This window comes from Molossus molossus, unplaced genomic scaffold, assembly GCF_014108415.1.
Source record: "Molossus molossus isolate mMolMol1 unplaced genomic scaffold, mMolMol1.p scaffold_m16_p_7, whole genome shotgun sequence".
Lineage (NCBI taxonomy): Eukaryota > Metazoa > Chordata > Mammalia > Chiroptera > Molossidae > Molossus > Molossus molossus.
This window is the reverse complement of record NW_023425401.1, coordinates 88173612-88196064: the sequence shown is the minus strand read 5'-3', so window position 1 is coordinate 88196064 and position 22453 is coordinate 88173612. Positions and strand designations below refer to the sequence as shown.

The window sequence follows — 22453 nt, the reverse complement described above, 5'->3', positions numbered from 1 at the left end:
CTCGCCCTGGGGCCGGGGGCCGGGGGCCGGGGGCCGGGGGCCGGGGCCTGCGCACCGGCGCGGCGGAGGCGTAGCGCTCAGTTGGGTCTCTCCTCCTTCTCCCGACTCCCGGACCGGTCCGGCTGGTTCCTACCTCTGGGGAATTAACACGTCCCGCCCTTCCCTAGCCTCCAGCAGCGCAGGCTCTGCGCCTCCGCCCTTGCTCCCTCCCGGCTCCCAGCTCGGAGGAGTGAAAGCCGCTACAAAGGGCTTGAATGAAACGTGTGTAGGATTAGCGAGTCGTAAACCACCCGGGGATGCGTCTCCCACAAACCAGCATCTCTGCGAGGAGGCCGAGGAGGGGGAGGAGGAGGGAGCGGAGCGCTCGGTGTCGCGGGCGCGCGCAGCGGCTGGAGCTGCGGGGAGAGGCCAGGCCACCTCCCCCTTCCCGGCCTTGCACCGCCTCACCCGCGGCGGTTCCAGGCACCACACTCTCCGCCCGGGCTGCACCCGCTGTCGCAGCAGCAAGCTCCTGTGGTCGCCGGCACCATCCGCGGAGAAGCAGCGCCCGCCCTTCCCACCCCCTCCACCGATTCCCTTGTTTGCGGGGACACACCGCCCAGCAGCCCGCGCCTCCCCCTGGTCAACTTTGAGCAGGAGGAGAAGCAACTTTGACAGTGGCTGCGGTTTTCGAAGCCCGCTTCTCCTCGGCAGCGGTAGCCTCGCAAGTGGCTGGGGTCAGAGAGCAAGAGTTTCCTGGGCGCAGCTGTACAGCGTCTGGCTGTTTTGCAACCTGTTTCCAGGGAGCGCGGAACGGGCTTGCAGCTCCTAGTCATCGTAAGGAGGTGAACTTTCCCCTCAGCTCACCTCGGCCAGCTACTGGATAAAGCAGCATCGAAAGGATGTAAATAGGCAGAGCAACCGTTACCAAGAAGGCAACCACCCAAAGGCAGGGAGGAGCGTGGGGCTTTTTCCGGGCTTCTCCCAGTCGCAACATTAATCAACAGTCAGGTGTTGGTTGCAACTTTTCAAGGTCAGCCACCAGGAGCAGAGAGTCCCTTTCTGAACCTTGGGGATACGCAGCGCTCGGGCTGGATTTGGCTGAGAAATGCACAGGACGCCAAACGAGGAAGGACTGTAGCGCCGGAGGGTTGTGACCCCCAGGACCCATCCCCCAACCTCCCCGTAATCTCCCGTCCCCCGCTGCCCCGGCGGCGGTATGTGACATGTGTCTAACTCTCAGCAGCAACTTAGGCAGCAGGTGTCGGTCCTAAGCAGGAGCCGCGGCGGCCGGGTGCATCCTCACCGAGTCATGCGGGGCCAGGGCGCGCTTCTCGCCCGCACATCGCGGTTGCTGCTTCTGCTTCTGCTCCTGCTCGAGGTGTCTGCCTCTCCTGCTCTCGGGTCCACCTCTGCTCCCAGGAATGAAACTTGTCTGGGGAAAAGCTGCTCACCTACACTGAGCCAGCGTCGCAGCAGGGACGCTTGGGGACTGGGTAATTCTTCAGGAGACCTGCTAACCCATGCATCTAGGGAGGGGGGGCAGGAAGCAGCAGCGCGCGCGGTGCCCCTGTGGGACCTGCCGACGGCAGGGAGCGGTGACCCAGGTGCTGGCAGAGGGGCGCAGGCGTCCGCAGCGGAGCGTGCGGGACCTCCAGCCAGGCCACCTGGCACCTGGAGTTTGAAAGGTACCCAGGATCAGGAACCCCCTGGAACTTTGGAGAGAGGGAACCCCACAGCTCTCCAACTCTTCCTTCAGACCTCAGGGGAAAAGGAGAAGGGTCCTAGAGGCGCTGGAATCTTCGGGCGCAGCCAGGAACCCAGTGTGAGGACGGAACCTGGAGTCAGCGACCTTTATTACTGGCCAAGGAGAGCCGGGAAACACCCGGGTTCCCACCACGACGCTCCACCCAAGACGGTCAATGGACCACCGAGGCACGAAGGGCGGATGATTGCACCCCCCGGAAGGGCGCTGGCCCAAAATGGGTCCTGGGGTGAAGGGGTCAACGAACGCGGGGATCCCCGCCGGGGAAACAGCACCAACCGGCGCTTGCGACTGAAGAACCCCTTCTACCCGTTGACCCAGGAGTCTTACGGAGCCTATGCAGTCATGTGTTTGTCGGTGGTGATCTTTGGAACCGGCATCATTGGCAACCTGGCGGTGATGTGCATCGTGTGTCATAACTACTACATGCGGAGCATCTCCAACTCCCTTTTGGCCAACCTGGCCTTCTGGGACTTTCTTATCATCTTCTTCTGCCTTCCATTAGTCATCTTTCACGAGCTGACGAAGAAGTGGCTGCTGGAAGACTTCTCCTGCAAGATTGTTCCATACATTGAGGTAATGTTTTCCAGGGGGATCTCAAGCTACTGGCTTTACCCATTTCTGGGATTTATAGTATTAGAACTGGCTGCTGAACCCCTTTGATCCCCTTCACTTTTTCTGTGGGTCCCTCCTTCATTTCTCTTGCCAATTATGTCTGTCTGTCTGTCTGTCTATCTCTCTGTCTATGTATCTATCTTTCAAGAGGGGTAGCTTTGTTCACTCACCTTCAAACTCACCTGCTCCAGATTGTGCAATAATTATGATCTCATAATGTGTAGAATTATTTAGATTTTAAATTTATCTCTCTGAATATAGTGTCACATATATTTCTGATTGGCAGCCAGCAGAGATGCTACAGTTAATAAATGGTCAGTGTATGGTTGTCATTATCAGAACCCAGCAAGAAAAAAAACCTGTATCATTGGTCTACTAGATTTCCAGGTTCCAACATGATTTTTTATTTTTACAAGAAGGTTATTGCATTTTATCTTAAATATTAAAATAGGAGTAATATTTTATTTAACAAAGGAAATCTGCCTTTCTTTGTTTGTCAGTTGGCCTCATGATATATTAATAACCTCCTAAATTAGTTTAAGTGTCTTTGGCTGTCTGCCATGTGGTGCCATCTGAATTCTCATGCCACTTCTCGTTTCTTTCTGTTGCCTTTTCAATTCCTCAGCAATTTTATTATTTTGTATGAATGAGCTTAAGCAAAAATAACACTTTGGCCATCATAGAACAGAATTTATTTAACATTCTCAAAGTATGTAATATATGTTTGCCATTTGTATAAGGGATTGGCTATCATAAGGGATTGACTCTAAAACTAGAAAATTTCTTAAGAAGAAGGGCATATAATAGGTTCTAAACTTTGAAAACAAAAATCTTTCTGATATAATTTGACTGTTTCCTCTTACAGCTAGTGTCCTGCACTATTATTACGGCACTTGGAATTTGCTCTTTAAATGGCCTCTCTTTAAACACCAGCTCTTGGAAGGAGCCCAAGTGCTTTGTTGCCAGTTGTGTTTTTAGCCAGCTGGCCCTTGATTTCCTCCATTCATACTGCTGGTTTCATTTATGGAAGCAGAAGAAGGGGAACTGTAAATATTTCAGAGCCCCTGATCCTGTCTGGCACCAGGGCCAGTGACACTATGTTCAACATTGTTCCAGGGCCTAAAGCTAGGGGGTAAGTCAACAGAAACAGTACCTACTTAGAAAGACCAAGGCAAGAGATAGTAAATAAGAAGCTCTGCTGTCCTGGCAGGGATTAGATACAGAATCATTCCGTGCCTACTAAATCAGCTGTTGTTACTTTACCAGGATCCAAAATTTCTCTTGTTGCCAAGCTCCAAGTAACTCTGACATATCTAACTTATTTGGTAGACAATTCAATTTTGAATTTCAGAGGAGGTAGTTGAATTATGCTAGAGAATATATGTCCACCAATTGCTTTAAAACTTCTTTGATTGTTTGAATAATGCCAAGTAAATTGACATGTGTAAAGCAGATGCAAAAGTAAACTATAAAGTAAACAGGAGAGCTACCCCAATAAGAGGGGCATGTATTGAATTGTATTCAATGTATTGGACACATAGAAACTTTTATCATTAGAGAAAAAAGCAATAAAGAAGACATAAAAATAAACTGGTAAAAGAAAAAAATATTACCAAAGTTCTTGAAAAAAACTTTAAAAGAAAGGTTTTCATCCAAATTTAGAAAAAAAATTTTTATTTTTTTATCCTCACTCGAGGACATTTTTCCATTTTTTGTTCAGGTAGAATGGGAGGGAGAGAGAGGAACACAGAGAGAGAGAGAAACATTGATGTGAAAGGGACACATCAAGTGGCTGCCACCCGCACAACCAACCAGGGCCGGGGACAAACTGCAACCGAGGTATGTGCCCTTAGCGGGAACCGAGCCCGGGACTCTCTGGACCGCAAGCCGACGTTCTAACCGCTGAGCAAAACCGGCCAGGCCCAAAAAAATTTTTTTTGGTTAGTTAAATGAGACCTATAAGTTGTGAGTGATGGTATTTGTAATGTTTGGGTTTTAATTTTAATCCTAATTCTAAGGAGTTTTAAAAAGTCTATACTGTGTTTTCATTTGTATTTCATCTTCCAACTTAATTCTCTGCTCCTTAAGAATATTTTGCTTTTTACCTCTTAGTATTATCATGTTTATTTTTTGCTCTCTGTATTTTTTCCTTATTTGTAGACCTGCTTTTTTTTTTTTTTAGTTATTGGTACCAGGCTTTATTTTCCCTAGAGAAGCAAAGATTTGGAAAAAAAAAAAAAAAAAAAGACTTGCTCATTTTTTTTCTTGAAAAATTAGACTTATAATATATATTTTTACTGTTAAACTAATGAATGAAAATCTTAAATCTAAAATGTAGACTGTGTTTCTACATTCCTACCTAGTTTTATTCTTGTGAAATAATTTTGTGTTTTATCATGCTTTGTGAAAATATTTATTGGACAATACTAACAGCTTCATAATTCCTGATTATGACAATGAGAAGTATAGTCCACATCTCAAAATAAAGCATTTCTACCTCCAGCAGGCACTATTATTTTCACAGATGTCACAGAGATTTATTTAGTGACTGTTAGGTTCCCCCCAAAACAGACCCTAATGTGGAGATTTGCTGTAGTAGGTTTATTCGGATATGTACTCATCCTCAACACCTACTAGGGAATGAAGCATGCAGGACTTGGCAGAAGGAGTTGAACTGGGATGCAGATGCCACACTGGGAGCCGTAAGATGGGGGTGGCCCTGCAAAGATACCCTGAATTGAGGCATGAGAGCCCAGACTTTATGTCCCCTAGTGGACCAATCACTGGATGCAAGTGGCTCCCAGAAAGGGGGCATAACCTTGAGCTGAGTGGATTTCTTTGGTCAACAGCAATTTCTAGAGTAAGATGCAGTTAAGAGCTGTCAACCACCAACAGTACTAATGTTTGGGGCAATCAGCACTTCATTCCTGACAGAAGGACTTTTGTGGGACCCAAATCTGGCTGGAGAACCAGTCTCCACTACGGTAGCTTTTGAAGTATCGTGTTAAATTAAAATTAGATGGCACGTTAATCCAACCCCTTGATTTTAAAGATGAAACTTGAGGCTCAGAGAAGAGAAATGACCATTCTAAGTATATTTACCTAGCCAATGGCAATCAGACTTCGTTTTCAACACTTGATATTGATGTTTACTTATTATACAAACATCTATAGGGCAAAGGGGATTCATTGAGTATCTTCTTTTTATTTACATCCCTTGGCATCTTAAAAAAAAACTCTAAACCCAATAGAGAGTAATAAAATAATAAGCATCAATTGGTATGTGATGACATTTATAGCTTCTTATGTTCTTAAGTTTCACCTTGTTTCGCATAAATTGACAGTAAGTTCCACAGTTGGTAGTTCATTACATTTTTAAAAATTGCAATAATCTGAGACAACTTCACTTTTTAAAGTGCCAAACATAATTTAATGATCAAATAAAGTTATTTTATGTTCTTAAAAATCACAGAGTGTTTTAGATTAGTGAAGAACATTGCATTTTCAAACAAATTAGAGGTGAATAAACAAAATCTGCCTCTTTCCAATCATTTTCCTCTTGAGCACAAGACTTTTAAAAATTATTTGAGATTTTTTCTCTTTTTATTAGCAACATTTTGCCTTTACTTTTTTAATATTTATTTTATTTGCTGGCTAATCTTCCTCTTTTCTTCTTTTTACCACACACCTTCTTATTGATTTATAATGTATGATTTACCAGTTTTTGTAATGTGTTTTGCTGTTTTCAATGTTTCTATTTTTAATACTTCTTAGTTATTTAAAAATTTTATCCACAATTAAATTTTTTTTTATTTTTACTTTCATTGAGGTATAATTGATATATAACATAATATTAGTTTTAGGTGTACAACATAATGATTTCATATTTGTATACGTTGTGAAATAATCACAACAGGTCTAGTTAATATCTCTCACCTTACATAGTTATAGATTTTTTTCTTGCGATGAGAACTTTTAAGATATACTTTCATAGCAGCTTTCAAATATGTGATACAGTATTACTTCCTATTGTTACCATGCTGTACATTATATTCATGACTCATTTATTTTATAACTGGAAGTTAGAACCTTTTGACCCCCTTCAGCCATCTCTTCCACCCCAGCCCCCATTCCTGCCTCTGGCAATCTTCAGATCTTTAATTGGTTTGGTTCGCTGTATTCATTAGCTTGGTATTTTTAATTTTGTTTGTTTGTTTTGTTTAGATAGCACATATAAGTGAGATCATGTAGTATTTGTCTTTCTGTCTGATTGATTTCACTTAGCATAATGCCCTCAAGACCCATCCATGTTGCATATGAAAGATTTTATTCTTATTTATGGCTGAATAATATTCCATTGTATATATGTACCACATCTTCTTTATTTACTCATCTGTCGATGGGCACTTATGTTGTTTCCATATCTTGGCTATTGTAATTAATGCTGCAATAAACATGAGGGTGCATACATCTTTTCAAGTTAATGCTTTTGTTTTCTTTAGATAATTTTCCAGAAATGAAATTGCTAGATCATATGGTAGTTCTATTTTGAAAAATTTGAGAAACCTCCATACTGTTTTCCATGGAAACCACAATTCATTTTTATTGATCTTTACAAATCTTCTCATTTGCGTTCTTTTTCTTTTTTTACCACAATTCTTTTTTCTTCTACAACTTGAGTATTATCATAATCTAAAGAGATAATGGAATTTGGGATAGAGTTGGTTTTGTATAGAAAAGTAGGAGACATTGCTTCACCATAAATTATAGATCTTGCAATTTGCATTCAACTCTTCTTTTTAGTTCGAGTTGTTGATGTAAGGCCTGAGGAGAGTACCCAGCTTCCAGATCTATCACTAGAAAGGGGTTTTATAATATTTGATATTGCTTTGAGTGGAAATGCACTGGAAACTGTTGTAGTTAATGACTTATTTCTTTTTATTCCAGAATTATGATGCCTTTGTGGCCCAATGATAAGTCCCATAAGGACCAAGGGCAGGTGGAATGGTATGACAGGGGGATAGGAGAGAAGGGAATCTGGGTGGATGGTAGCCATCCTAACATACATATGATTTTAAACTGGTTTACGAGATAGTCATCAGATAAAGACTATACTCAAAGCAAGGATTGTATGTGAGGAGGGGAGAGAGAGAAGGTCTGGGTGTGGATTACAGTAGAAGAATGGCAGAAGAGGCGCACCATCTAACAAATAATTAAAGCCAAATATTCAGGCATTTGAATGTGGCAACTAAAACAACTCTTTGCTCATTACTTGATGGAAGCCAACCAGAATCCATGTATCATCTGATCCAGATCCACTGCTAAATATCTATTTGTTTGGACCTTAATTGGAGGTTTTGAATAATATAGAATCCTTCTTAGTTTAAAGAAGTCACACCTTCATGGTGGTAGGGCAGAAGACATCAAAGAGTTCTGAGATCATTCCAGCTCCAACTGTATTGTTCTGTTTCCATGGGCTACAGATTCCTGTGTGAGAGTGGACAGTAGCAAAGGGGATGCACTTCACTGGGGCCTCTGGACTAGGAATGATTTGTGAAAGGTCTAGAATCTCTTGTAATAAAAAGAGCCAGATTCTCCAGTGGCTTTAGAAATACTGGTTTTAAGCTGAATGAAGCAAATGACCCTTTCATTGTCTTAGATTGTAGTTAGCATTTATGGATAAGAAAGGAAGGTGCTGGAAGCTGAAGATGATAGTACCACCCAGGCATGCAATTCTACACAGATCTCCCTAGAATCCCTACATTCAAGTAATAGCACATTTAGCATGGCAGATGGTACGTTTGCTTGAGTGCTGGATTAGCCATTAGGTATTCTAATGGACTTTTAAGTGGAAACATACAGTTTTATGAGCAGTTTGAAAGTTACTAATAATATTCTCAGGGAAAATAGACTCAGTGTGTGAGAATGGTGCTTAAAAAATATTTAGACTTCCCATTAATCCCTTTATAATTATTTTCTGCATTCCTATGCAAATGAAAATATTTAGCTGATAACTCCTGCAGAAAGGAAAAAAATATTATAGAGTGTGCTCTTGTTTATTTATAATTACATGAAGAGTGTATGTGAAGTTTACTGAATTTGGATTCCATATAAGAAATAAAAGCTTTGTGAAATTCAAATAATTTTCTTAGCTATTGATTGTAATAACAATGTCATACTTTTCTACAGCTTGTCAATGAGGTATAAACAGGAACATAATTTTTCTTTACATAATTTTACTTTCCTTGTAGAAATATTAGTCGGCATTCAGCTTTTAAGTATTGTATATAGAACAGCAACACCCAATAACCGATTAAAGAACAGTTTGAATAATTCACTTTCTATCATCCTTTTCTATAGGTGTTATCATTCATTCACTTATTCACTTATCAAACATTTATTGGGCTTTTTTTTCTTTCTATGATGGAAAATATGTTAGGAGAGGACAAAAGTGTAAGGGGGAGGGAAAGAGCTGGAAAAGGATCCAGAGATGAATGACATAGGTGAGTTACAGCTACTAACTTTATGAGGAAGTAAAATAATACATTACATGTGATGAACACTATAATAAAGGTTTAAACAAAGTATTATGGAAGTTCAGGAATGGCCCTGGAATCATCAGCTCACAGTTGTACTTGATTGTGATCAAAGACAGAAAAATTAAAGTTAAAACTGTGCTCCCTCTAATTCTTTTTGAATAATACTTTTACAGTTGGTCTTCATAAATGCCGTACAGCCTAGGTCTGTGGTGATAAGTTACATTCTATGAAAATCTTTTAATTCTTTCATTCTTCTTTTCTCAACCTTTCTTGGGATAGGAGGCCTATAAGAATAATTAGCAAAATAATTCAGTAGATATGACAGTCTTAGACATTTTGATTAGGAAGCAGAATTATTCTAAATATTCTTAAATATTTAATTATTATTTAGAATATAATGCCTGAGATAACCATCTCTGCTTTGGAATTATTAGTCCTTATTAACCATAAGGACATTAATTAAATCATCAAATTTTTAATTTTTAATTAGATGATTGGCTTATGTAGCAGTGTATTAACAGTATGTTAAATTGAGTCCCTTCCTTCTGAAAATCTCAGTGACATACCTATTATTTCGTTTGACCTTAGAGAACCTAGGAAGAAAGGCTGACTAGGGAGGTACTTTAGACCCTATCATTGAGTGGGGGGAAAGGAAACATGAAGAATGCTTTCCCAAGAACTGGTTTATTTTCCAAGAACTGGATTATTTTCCAAGAACTGGATTAATCTCTCAAGCACACATTCAGAGTGATGACTTATCCTGAATTCCTGAGGGCTGTCAAGGTATCCAGTTGTGTCAACAAAGCATCATTCAACAGCAAAAAGGAATCAAATATGTCTGCAGAAGCAAAATAGATCTGAGCTTATACATCTACCCAAGGCCTAGTAGGTGTGGGATCTACCTTGACCTTTGCCCTTACATTACCTGGACCTTGATAGACTGTTTCCATCTTTAATAGCTCTTCCTGTGTGCTGCGACTAGATTTAATAGTGTTACATTGGACACACAGGGATCTGTGTCTGGGATGTGGACTGTTGGGAGACAGATGGATGGGCTCCTACGCAGTGAGGTTTGTCTCTGTCCCTGCTCCTCTGTACCTATCCCCAGGGTTCCTCCTGTCATTTTATTTCCTAAGAATTGACCTGCCAATGTCCCATAATTAACTCAATCTCATTGCCAAGACTAACTCTTAAGTATCCTAATTAGAATGCTATTCTTTGTGCCAGAAGAGATGATCTCATCTACAACTTCAAGGTGGCATGGAGAAAGGGATTGTGGAAACCTCAAATGTGGGGTCTTTCCATTGCAAAGTAGATATAGATACTTTCCATTAAACACAGAATATAATCACAGTACCAGGCTTATTCTTGAGACAGAATATTTTAGTTTGTGAATTTATGATAGATTTCAGTATTACTTGTCAGCACATTTGGGTGTTTCATAGCATTAATGAGGCCAAGGTTATTGATTTGATCTCTGCCTGGAGTGAGTCATTTTTATTATGTCTCTGTGTGTACTTAGGGCCACAATTTTTATCCCTCCTCGTCATTCTCTACCTTCTGCTTTTTCTCTTACCTTTACTGTCTTCTCCTTGGGTCAGATCTCTCCTGTACGGGAAACACTTCCTGTTAATCAATTCATGGCAAGATGTGAGACATAGAGACATTTGCCTTTTGCAAGAAGATTGGATGAGATTGAATACTACTTCTTTAACAGACTAGCAAGACAATTTATAGAGACATTTTGTCTTAAAATATGATTTCCCAATATCATTCAAGTCATAATTACCCAAGCAAAATGGATGAGGCCAGCTCTAACTTTGTTTTCAGTGTAGGTTCACCATCATGCTAATCAATGTTGTTAGGCACAGGGGAAATAGGTGAACATTTGTTACTATTCTTTGGAAACTCATGAGAACTCCAAGGTAAAAAACAGAAATTCTAGGTAACTTGAAGATTGATAAGAAACAGCATAATGATATCAAGCATTGAAAACTAGACTGTGGGTTGGGGGAAATATTACATTTTGAAATGAATTTCTAATTATTGAGAATGATTATGGGATATATAACTCCATGAAGATCTGTTGTTTCCAGTTGATGGCTTTTCCATCTTAGGACAAGTGATATTAATCTTTCTTCATTTGCATTTTTATCTTATTGAGCATTGACACATTTATAATTAGACAAGTTGTAAAATGCTTTTTTTTTTTTACTACAAAAGAAATACACTGTGTTATAAAAGTCAGAAGTCGCAGTTGGTAGGAAACCTTATATCAAGGTGGTAAGGAAAAGTGTATAGAATCAAGACAAGTTTGGGGATGATATATTGGCTTTTAAATAGTCTCAGTTGGTTTTAAAATAAGTAAGAGCATCCTACCGAGCTTAAGCAAGTGAGAGGGAGGTGGAGAATGAGGCAGTATTGATAGTTAAGGCCTTCAAAATAGTTTTCCCCCATGACATGGAGAATCACGTGTAGATGAAATTAGGCTGGGCACAACTGAAATTAGTGGACATTTATGACATGTGGGTGTCCGATTAAATCTCAGTGACACCGATAAAGATAAGCTTCTGGCTGGAAGGGTGGCCGTGAAGAGCTGTCCTTTGGAGCTTGGAGCGGTGCATCTTGCGGAGTGAGGCACGCCCCCTGCTCAGTCTGCTTGGGTTGGAAACGCTGGCGGATGAGCGCCACTGCCACAGTGTCGCGGTCTGCGGCCCTCGGAGACCTCTGGGCGAAGGCCACCTCGTCCATCGCTGACAGGCAGCAGCTCTGGTGAACACGCTGTCCCCACTGGTGCTCAAAGAAGTGCCTTTTCATGGGGAAGTTGCCCTGAAGTGCTGTAAGGAATAGGATTGTGGAAAATGCAAGAGGAAGCCAAAGGCACAGAAGCTCAAGCCATTTAGAGTTTTCAAAGGAAAACTCTACCCTGTGCTCCTCCTGCTTTTTTCCTGACTGATTGTTAGGCCTGTAACCACGGACTCATAATAGATAATCATTCATGGCCCAGCTGAATGGGTTTTCTTAACAATAATGCCCTTGTTTGGAAATGACTTGTAAACAAAGGATGGCACAGAAATAGACCCACTTAAAATGTTTTTGAGGTACAATATGTTAGGGTAGAGCACAGCTGTCATGAATTTGGTTAGAAATTTTCCTGTCTTATAAAAATCAGTGTATCCCAGTGGCTTCACTGTACTTGAAGCATGAGATTCAATTTCACATGAAAGAAATTTTGCTTAGAAATACATTGGTCTATTTTTCCACGTAAGGGTTATCACTGATTTCTAGGAGAAGGTTTAGAAAAAGATACTCTTTACTTGGTTAAGAGTTAGACCTCACCCAGCCAGTGTAGCTCAGTGGTTGAGCGTCAACCCATGCACCAAGAGGTCGCCAGTTCGATTCCCGGTCAGGGCACATGGCCAGGTTGTGGGCCCAATCCCCAGTGTGGGGCATGCAGGAAGTGGCCAAATGGTGTTCTCTCTCATTGATGTTTCTCTCCCTCTCCCTCTCCTTCCTCTCTCTCTAAAATCAATAAAGAAAAAAATTTAAAAATAAAAGAGTTAGATCTCACGTGATCTGTGTTATCTGTTTTACAGTTTCTTCTCATTCATAATACTTTCTTCTTCTTTTATAAATCCTCACCCAAGGACACACTTTTATTGAATTTAGAGAGATAGGAAGAGAGAGGGAGAGGGAGAGAAAGAAAGAAAGAAAGAGAGAGAAAGAGAGAGATATTAATCCATTGCCTCCTGTACTCACCCTAACCTGAGATCGAACCCAGAACTTGAGTATGTGTCCTTACTAGGAATTGAACCTGTGATCCTTCAGAACGCAAGATGGTGATCCAACCAACTGAGCTACACCAGTCAGGACTACAATGCTTACTTGCTTGTCTGCAATGGAACTTTGAGAAATGGAACAGTAGCTAACACAAGATCTTCACAGATGACTGTTTTTTTTTTTTTATCTTCACCCGAGGACATTTTTCCTTTTTTTTTTTTTTTGTTCAGGTAGAGTGGGAGGGAGAGAGAGGAACAGAGAGAGAGAGAGAAACATCGATGTGAAAGGGACACATCGAGTGGCTGCCACCCGCACGACTGACCAGGGCCGGGGACAAACTGCAACCGAGGTACGTGCCCTTAGCGGGAACCGAACCCGGGTCTCTCAGGACTGCAGGCCGACGCTCTAACCGCTGAGCCAAACCGGCCAGGGCCAGATGACTGTTTTTCATAAAGTATCTGTATGCTCTTTGTTCATATAATTTTGAATGAACAAGGACTGAATGTAGTACAAAGTGAATATGTGGCCCAGGTTTTCTCGTGATGTGAAGTTTGTCTTGCATTAGAAACTTCACCAGTGGGGAGGACATTGGACACAGGAACTGCCGCTTCCCCACCCGAGTGCTCAGGTCTCGACGTTCCCTGCACCTGTCAGTGCCTTGAAGCAATGGGGTAGGTGGCTGCAGCCCCTCAAGCCTCCCTGCTCTACGTGCTGACTGCGCAGGGGGAGGAGCTTTACTGTTGTGACTCTGGGATACAAAGAAGAGCAGAACACTGCTGTTTGAAAGACAGATTTTTAGAGTTGTTTATTTTGATTCTCTTGCTTCTGTATTTTGATGCCAATCCCTTCCAAGTGCTCAATATCTTATTTTCCCCAATAGTTAAAAATTTCTACTTCCAGCTTCCCTCTGCTGTTGAGTCTCACAATTAATAGTCTTGTCTATTAAAAGTGTTTACAGTTCTGCTTTTGTGGATGTTAATTATTCCTCCCATTGCAGTTTAATTAATAAGAGATTGCATCTTACTCATTTCATCTCTCAGGATGTTGCTTCAAAGAATTAACCATCTAAGCTAATGCTTAACAGCTTTATTCCCAAGAGCATATTTCATAGTGATATTGAATTTTAGCAATCAGATATGGTCATTAAATGCAGAAGATCTAACATTCATGATACAGTTTTATAATTGCATATAATTGCACCATTCATCTTGGTAGAATTTCTAATGAGCTGTGTGTAAACAAGTATATTTAAAAATTGTGATAGAAATCTCTTCATGTTACCCCAACATTTAGCAATTTTAATTACCTGGCTATATTTCATATCTGAGTAAGCAGAAATGAGCCCATCATCCATTTTCCAGATGATTTTTATCAATTTATATCTGCAGTATGCGGTTCATTCTTTACAGATATTTAAAGCTCTCTGTAAATGATTTGGGAAAGTACTGAGCAGGGACTTTGTCCCTTTCTGTTTTCTCTCATATAATAAAATTAAGTGCATAAGTGAATTTACGGAAAAATATCTGAAGTAAAAACACTGCAGGCAGTGATAGCAGGAGGGAGTAGATATCTCAGACTGGCAGTTGGGCTGCGGTTGCTGTGGCAACTGTATTGTAAGCCCTCTCTGCATTGGGGGCAACATTTTCCTTAGAGGCTCCTTTAACAACCCTCTCTGTAGCTCTTGTGACCTTCCTGGACAGTTCTCCCTCTTTCATTGGATCTGGATGGCAGAGAACACTATCGGAGAGAGAGAGTCCAATCTGTAAACAGGAAGCTGGGTGCAGGCGCTTCCTGAAATTAGTCTATGAAAATTGGGAAAGTTCTCTCAACCCATGAGTCATCGAGAGGATCACAGATCAGACACGTCTGAGGTTCTGACTCAGTACTAAAGCTTTTGGGAATATGGCTGAAGAACGGATCATCTTCAAATGAAATACAGTCGAGAAGAGTAGCTGAGCGAAACGTTGGAGCACATGTAAATATTGCTTAACATTTGTCCCAGCTTTTGTTATCATGTGAGATGAAATGTATAGAACCGAGGAAACCCTGTTTTGCTGTTTGAAGCAGTGAACATCTAATTAAGAGTGAATGTGTAGCACAGCTCATGCTATCTAAGGAGTGGCAATTTAACACGCCTTTCTTAATACATGTCCACCCACATTCATTTGCTCTTATTTCTCAAGAAATGCTTTGCAACTGACTTGTGTTTAGATATGCAAATGCTAGCTAGCACTTGTGATAATTTGGTCCAGATTTTAACTACCTAGATTTAAAAATAAGAAGGTTAACTGGGGAGAAGATGCTATCCCTGGTGTGTTCTTTGTAAGTAATGATAGAAAACTACCAAAGAAAGAGATGTTTCAAGTCTCTAAGAGATTGCTCTCCTTAGAGTTGCTAGTATTTTTATATCCTCAAGCTGTCCCTTTAATAGAAATGTTATTCACAATTCAGAAAGAGTGCACAGCATCAACCTTGCAGCTTTGTATCTGTGGACTGACTCAGGACACAGTGTGACAGGGAAACGTGCACACAGATTTGCCTTAGTGAAGGCTGCCCAGAAAGCCTTGCTGGGGTTTTGTATATATTTGAGAATTTGAGAATGTTTTTGTTTTGTTTTACATTCTTATAGAAAAAGAAATCAAAATATTTCAAAAATTAAAATACAAATGTAAAACTTCAAATATCTCTAAAATGGAATATGTACTGTGATGTCCACATAATACTGTTTGATGTAGACTTTCAGAAAATGCCAAGTTCTCAGATTTACATTCCACGTGTGGCCATTACTGATGTAAAAAAATATATATAATCTGACCATAAGATAGTTGCACAGTGAGGACCTCAATTTAAAAAATAAATTTGAGCCCGGCTGCTGTGGCTCAGTGATTGAGCGTTGACCCATGCACCAAGAGGTCGCTGGTTCGATTCCCGGTCAGGGCACATGCCCAGGTTGTGGGCCTGATCCCCAGTGGGGGGCATGCAGGAGGCGGCCGATCGATGTTCTCTCTTATTGATGTTTCTATCTCTCTCTCCCTCCGCCTTCATCTCTCTCTCAAATCAATAAAGAAAAAAAAATTTGAGCTTTTAGCATAGAAGCAAAATACATTTCCATCAAGGTGAACAACTTATTAATTTGAGGGTTAATTTTCAAAATGTGAACATAAACATGTCTCTTTTTATTATTCATGTCAGATTGATATTTCTTATATTGTTAATGTTATTTTCCATATGAGAAGTAATAGACACTGACTAAGGTGCAGTGTGTAGGAAGCGGGGAGACTGACGTTGGAACTCTCAGAATCCACAAGGCCTGCTGATGCTGGGGCTGCAGGAGGAGACCATGAGTTCTCTCCTGCCCAGCATTCTGTATTGGAAGCCAGGCCTCCTCTCCAAGCAAGGATTTCTACCACCTGGTCATCACCACAACTGAGGTTATCTGGAAGTCATGGATGATTTCTCTCTGTCTGGAACAAGAGAGGTGAGGAAACCCCACAAATTTCCTGCTAAGCAAGTGACTGCCGGGCAGGTGCAGGAAGTGTTTGGGAAAGAGCTGGATTATTCTCTGAATCTGAGTCGGGGAAATCTAATTTGCTGGTTCACATGCCTGACAACATAATCCTGCAGATCTTCTCTTTCTTTAATTTGGATGACATTGGACAGCTGTCAGAAACCTGCAGATAATTCCAAAAGATGTGTAACAGTGAAGAACTCTGGAAGAAATGTATAGGAGAAAAATGCTTTTGCTACAAAGATAAGGATATCCATTTATAAGAAGCTGCTAGTTTTCCACCAAAATGTGGCCCAACAGAAGATCACACAGAGAAGACGGATGGCATTTTTCTAAACTTAACTGAAGTAACAAAATATAAAAATAAGAATTTTTCCCTGGCCAGTTTGTTCAGTGGTTAGAGCGTCGGTCTGCGGTCCGGAGAGACCGGGGTTTGGTTCCCGCTAAGGGGGCGTACGTACCTCAGTTGCAGTTTGTCCCCAGCCCTGGTTGGGTTGTGCGGGTGGCAGCCTCTCAATGTGTCCCTTTCATGTAGATGTTTCTCTCCTCTTTCTCTTCTTCTCTCCCCTTCCCACTCTATCTGAACAAAAAATGGAAAAATGTCCCCAGGTGAGGATAAAAAAAATAAATAAGGATTTAAACTGAACTTTTATATAACAGTTATTACCATTAGATCTTGCTTGTAGCTGAGACTGTGGATTTAAGTTGGATACTTTAAGAAAAACCCTCTTGATTCTGATTATTGTTCTGAAAATAACCTTATTTTCTCTCTCTCTCTCTCTCAAAAAAAAAAAAAAAAAAAAAGCCACAAGTAGAGTTGCCGTTATTCTGGGGAGAGTGACAGCTTAAATGTATTAACATAACTCATGTTTGTTTTTTGTTTTGTTTTTTGTTTTTGTTTTTATATTTTGTTCAGATAGAGTGGGAGAGAGAGAGAGAGAGAGAGAGAGAGAGAAAGAGAAACATCGATGTGAAAGGGACACATCGAGTGGCTGCCACCCTCACAACCCAACCAGGGCTGGGGACAAACTGCAACCGAGGTACGTGCCCTTAGCGGGAACCGAACCCGGGTCTCTCTGGACCGCAGGCCGATGCTCTAACCGCCAGGGCCATAACTCATGTTTTGAGAGCTAAAATTGTTATAATAAATGGTTTTCCTTTTGTCAACATGATCCCTTTGAGTTTTAAAAAAATTAGACATATATATATACCTGTATCTCTCTCTCTCTCTCTCTCTCTCTCTGTGTGTGTGTGTGTGTGTGTGTGTGTGTATCTTTGTCCCTTTGCCAAGGCATGACCTATAGCTGAAACATTTCAGCTGGCAGAGATAAAAGTGAATGCACATACCCAGGTGTCTAGGGTGCAGCCCAAAGCGTCCTACCCAAGTAGGGAGTTTTCTTTTATTCTCCTGTTTTCTCTTAATTCTTGTGACTATTTTACTTTCAATTTCAGTGTCCTCATTTAAATATATAAATAATGACCACATTTATTAAACATTAAATCACTTTCATTTTCCCTAAAATAGTTGAGTAAATTCGATGCTCCCAGATGGTCACTGTGAGAACCACCTTCCCCTCTCTTGGTTGACTATGACCTCCTTGAGTAAAAAACCTTCTTCTTATTCCTTTCTATATCCCCAATATCTAGCAGAGTATTGGGTATAGAGTTGTTATCAATAAATGTGTGCTTGTGTTGAATGTATGCTTTTGTACCCTATTAGAGTGTATGTATGATGTTTTATAGATTATTGAACGATAGCATGTCTACATTAGGAACATGCTTTTATATTCCAAAAAAAAAAGCCTCTGTGTGAAAAAAAAAATATGTCTATGTTTTTGGTTCTTAACCTTTAACTTGATTTATTGAGAGGTCTGGACCATGTGTGTGTAAGAGTAATTCCTCTTTGAATACAGTGCTCTACGGTCAGCATCAGGATTTTCTGACCTGAAGTTTTCCTATTGCTGGAGTATTTAGACATTCTATATGGTTCCTTTTGCATATTTTCATGGTTATTTTTTTTTATATCTCCTATTTTTGACTTCCCTCTATCTCATATTTCTTTAAATTTGATGAGCATATTTATTTCATGATAACTATACTTATGTCTGATTCTGTAACTTGTTTTCTTTGGCACATGAGCTCATAGTAGTGGATTGTTACATATTGTGATTTTTATCGTCTTTTATTTACTTTAATATGTTTTTATTGATTTTAGAGAGAGAAAGGAAGGAAGAGGGAGAGAGAAACATTAATCGGTTGCCTCCCACATGCACCTTGACTGGGATCAAACCATAACCTGGGCATGTACCCTGACTGGGAATCGAACTGGTGACCTTTCAGTGCATAGGATGATGCTCAACCAACTGAACCACACTGGCCAGGGCCATATTATGATTTTTAATTGTGAATCCATGTTCCCTGGAATTTTATCTGTGCAATTTCTTTGAGGCCTGGTTTAAAGCGTCTTCTTTGTGTTCCCTTGTTCACTGCCTGGGATGATTTTAAATTGCATTGTGGATTTCTGAGCCACATGTTTGATTTCTGGCTCTAGTCCAGTGTAAATGCAGGCTTCTGGCTGGAATTTGCCCTTCCCCTTCAATTCCCTCATCCACCCAGATCCAAATACTAAAACCCATACAGGTTTCTCCACTATCTCACTTGATTGATTTCTTTCTCTTTATACCCATGAAAATGTCACTCTTTGGGGCTTTTCAAATCACAAGGAATCTTTGATCGAATCCCCACTCACAGTGGCTGCAGCTTTATGTCCTATCTGTGTACCCCGGCACCTGGTCTCATCCTTCTAGTTAACACCGATTTGGGAAATCTCACCAGGATTGGCAGATGCCCCTAGGGCAAAGGTACAGCATGAGATGGGGGTTCGAAGTAGGAGCCTATGGTGGTGGGGAGTGGTCGCTGACCTGTTTGAAATGTGTTTTCTCTTTGATTTTGATCTCTGGAGAATTTCCTTTTCTTGTTTTTCATAGGTATTTGCAAAAATAATATTAAAATTCTTTCATTTGCACTTAGGAGAAATCGGAAGGGGTCTCTACTCATCTAGTTTGTTGGAAACGATAAGCTCTTGAATGTTTGCTGTGTTGTAAGGCATGCTATTGACCCTCACACTAGAAAGCATGACCATCCTTTTCGATAATGGAAAGGATTCTTTCAATTATCCTTACTCTTTATCTAGGTCGTCTGGTGGCAGGCATTTTCATGGTGACTGAAATTCTTGGAGTGTCTGTATTCTTATCTGTAATAAAATAGTATTGGACTAAAGGATCTTTATGCATCCTTCTGCTCTAAAGTTTTTTTGACTCCATGACCCTGAACCACTACATTTTTTTTTTTTTTTTTTCTGATTTTCAATTTTCGTCCTTAACGATGATTCAGCTGAAGTCACCGACCCAGTTACCATGCCTTATAATTCCAGGAAATTGTTCTCTGTCTTTGTGTGTGTGTGTGTGTGTGTGTGTTTTCCTACTCTATATTGCCTTATGTCTTGATCTTTTTCAGCTTTCACCCATATTCTGTGTTCCTCCCACAGGTTGCTTCTCTGGGCGTCACAACCTTCACTTTGTGTGCTCTGTGCATAGACCGCTTCCGGGCCGCCACCAACGTGCAGATGTACTACGAAATGATTGAGAACTGTTCTTCCACAACTGCCAAGCTTGCTGTCATATGGGTTGGTGCTCTCCTGTTGGCGCTTCCAGAAGTTGTTCTTCGCCAGCTGAGCAAGGAGGATTTGGGCTTGAGTGGCCGAGCACCTGCAGAGCGCTGCGTTATCAAGATCTCGCCTGACCTGCCAGACACCATCTATGTTCTGGCCCTCACCTACGACAGCGCGAGGCTCTGGTGGTATTTTGGCTGTTACTTCTGTTTGCCTACACTTTTTACCATCACCTGCTCCTTAGTGACTGCGAGGAAAATCCGCAAAGCGGAGAAAGCCTGCACGCGAGGGAATAAGCGGCAGATTCAGCTAGAGAGCCAGATGAACTGCACAGTCGTGGCTTTGACCATTTTATATGGATTTTGCATTATTCCTGAAAATATCTGCAACATTGTTACTGCCTATATGGCAACAGGGGTTTCCCAGCAAACAATGGACCTTCTTAATATCATCAGTCAGTTCCTGTTGTTCTTTAAGTCCTGTGTCACCCCAGTCATCCTGTTCTGTCTGTGCAAACCCTTCAGTCGGGCCTTTATGGAGTGCTGCTGCTGTTGCTGCGAGGAGTGCATTCAGAAGTCTTCCACAGTGACCAGCGACGACAATGACAATGAATACACCACGGAACTGGAACTCTCACCTTTCAGTACCATCCGCCGTGAAATGTCCACTTTTGGTTCTGTTGGAACTCATTGCTGAAGGACGTTTGGTTTGGGTAGATTTCTTTGTTTGATTTTCATACCCTGTGAAAGTTTTTACTTTATATTTTTCCTTACTGGGAAATAAAAAATGCAAAAAAAAATGAAAATAAAAAGAGGGAAATGTTAACTACTGTAGAACTGATTTTGCAGATTAATATTTGTGCTTTGAAAAAAAATGTTTATATTTAGTTATTTAAGAGGTATGAGGAGGCCAATAGTTTTAGGTCATTTTATCTGGTATGGTGCTAATATTTTATTTTTTAAAAGTTATTGCACCTTAACTAACTGCTAATTTTTTTTTTTTTATAATCATTGTATATTGATTATAGCCATGTGGTTTTGTAGGTTATATTATGTTTGAGATGTGACTGAAAGTATATTGTATATAGTATAATGAGATGATTTGTAGAAAAGAAACATTCACAAAGTAGCACCAAATAAATTACACTTTATTCTTTAATGTCATTGTCAATCTACTTTTAACCAATTTTCAATAAATCTTTTAATTGCCTTAAATACAAAATTACTGGTTCTATGCACAACTTAAAATTGGCCTTATTGTTTTATAATTTTATTTTCCTTTAAGACAGGTAATCATTGTGTTATAAAGTCTTAATACAGTAGTACTATTTTATGTGCATGACTCATAAAACTATACCATATGTTAAAACAAATTGTATTTTTAATATTTAGATACAGATGTAAAATTACTTCCAAACATTTATAAAATATGAATAAACAGACAGCAGAGTAGGATGAAACTTTTTTTTATTTTTTTTATTTAACCTTTGAATTAGCATGTAGAGTTGATGGATTTCCTACGAGGAATAATGATCAGAATCAAGCACTGAAATACAATGCACTTGTCATCTGCTTTCCTCTGAACACTGACCTGTGCAGCACTATGAACCTTATGTGATACTCTCTGAATTCTAAATTTTCTCCTTGATTAAATCTGTGTGATTTAATTTTTTTAAGTAGAATGAAAGTACAGTAGTGGAGTAATAAAATATTTATGTATCTTTTTGTGCTTGTCTGTTAATCCTCACTGGAGGATTTTTTTTTCATTGATATTTTAGAGAGAGTGAAAGAGAGGGAGGAAGGGGAGAGAGAAAGGGAAACATCGATGTGAGAGAGACATACTGATTGGTTGCCTCTGCACACATCCTGACGAGAGCTAAGGATAGAACCTGCAACCCAGGTATGTGTCCTTGACTGGGACTCAAACTCATGACCCTCCAGTGTACGGGCCCATGCTCTAAACACTGAACCATGCAGGCCAAGGCTATTTATGTATCTTGATTAGAACACTTGAATATTCAAATGCTACCTTTAAATTGGTATTCCCTGAACTTCCAACAACAACAAAAAACCCTCTCTATTTGAATAATTTGAATTCCTTAAGGAGTTCAAGTTGTAGCAGCTGTATAGGATGCCTGCCATGTGGGGCACACGTCTAAACCAGATGGCAGAGGCAGTGACCTAGTGACCTAGTGTGGCAGTGTGGTTTTAATGTCTGTGTTCAGAAAGCATATAGGAGAATCCGGTGTTCTGGCTGGAAAATGCCTGTGTGTTTTCTGCTTGTCAGTTTCTGTACTATTTGGCATAACTGAATAGCAATGTCTTTCTTCCACATTATAACATGATGTTATTTAAACTCATTATTTTTAGTGCTAGAAAAATAAAAATATTTAATCCAGACTATTCATCTTTCACATGAAACCTGGACTATGACAGTGCCCAGAATATTTCCTTTTTCTCAGCCAGTACTATTCAGAATGACTTTTCCCCCTTACTATCTGTGTTCTAAGGGATTTGAAGGAAAATAACAAGGCATCATTGCCTTCTTAAAGATCCCTGTAAAATGTCTTTGGGAAACTTCTCAAGGATGCCGGAACT

General features: G+C 40.4%; 1 protein-coding gene across 1 annotated transcript; it reads left to right on the top strand.

The window, feature by feature from the left end:
• Positions 1 to 585: 585 nt before the first annotated feature.
• GPR37 (G protein-coupled receptor 37) lies at positions 586 to 21021 on the top strand. The gene is made up of 2 exons (XM_036246849.1): positions 586 to 2320; positions 19734 to 21021. Exons 1-2 carry the CDS (start codon positions 1292 to 1294, stop codon positions 20550 to 20552), a joined length of 1848 nt encoding a protein of 615 aa, XP_036102742.1. The 5' UTR covers positions 586 to 1291; the 3' UTR covers positions 20553 to 21021.
• Positions 21022 to 22453: the final 1432 nt, after the last annotated feature.

Excerpts from the sequence above, each read along its gene's own strand:
- GPR37 (XM_036246849.1), top strand. The coding sequence starts at position 1,292 with ATGCGGGGCCAGGGCGCGCTTCTCGCCCGCACATCGCGGTTGCTGCTT. Across the intron at positions 2,321-19,733 it reads AGATTGTTCCATACATTGAG|GTTGCTTCTCTGGGCGTCAC; the intron begins GTAATGTTTTCC and ends TTCCTCCCACAG.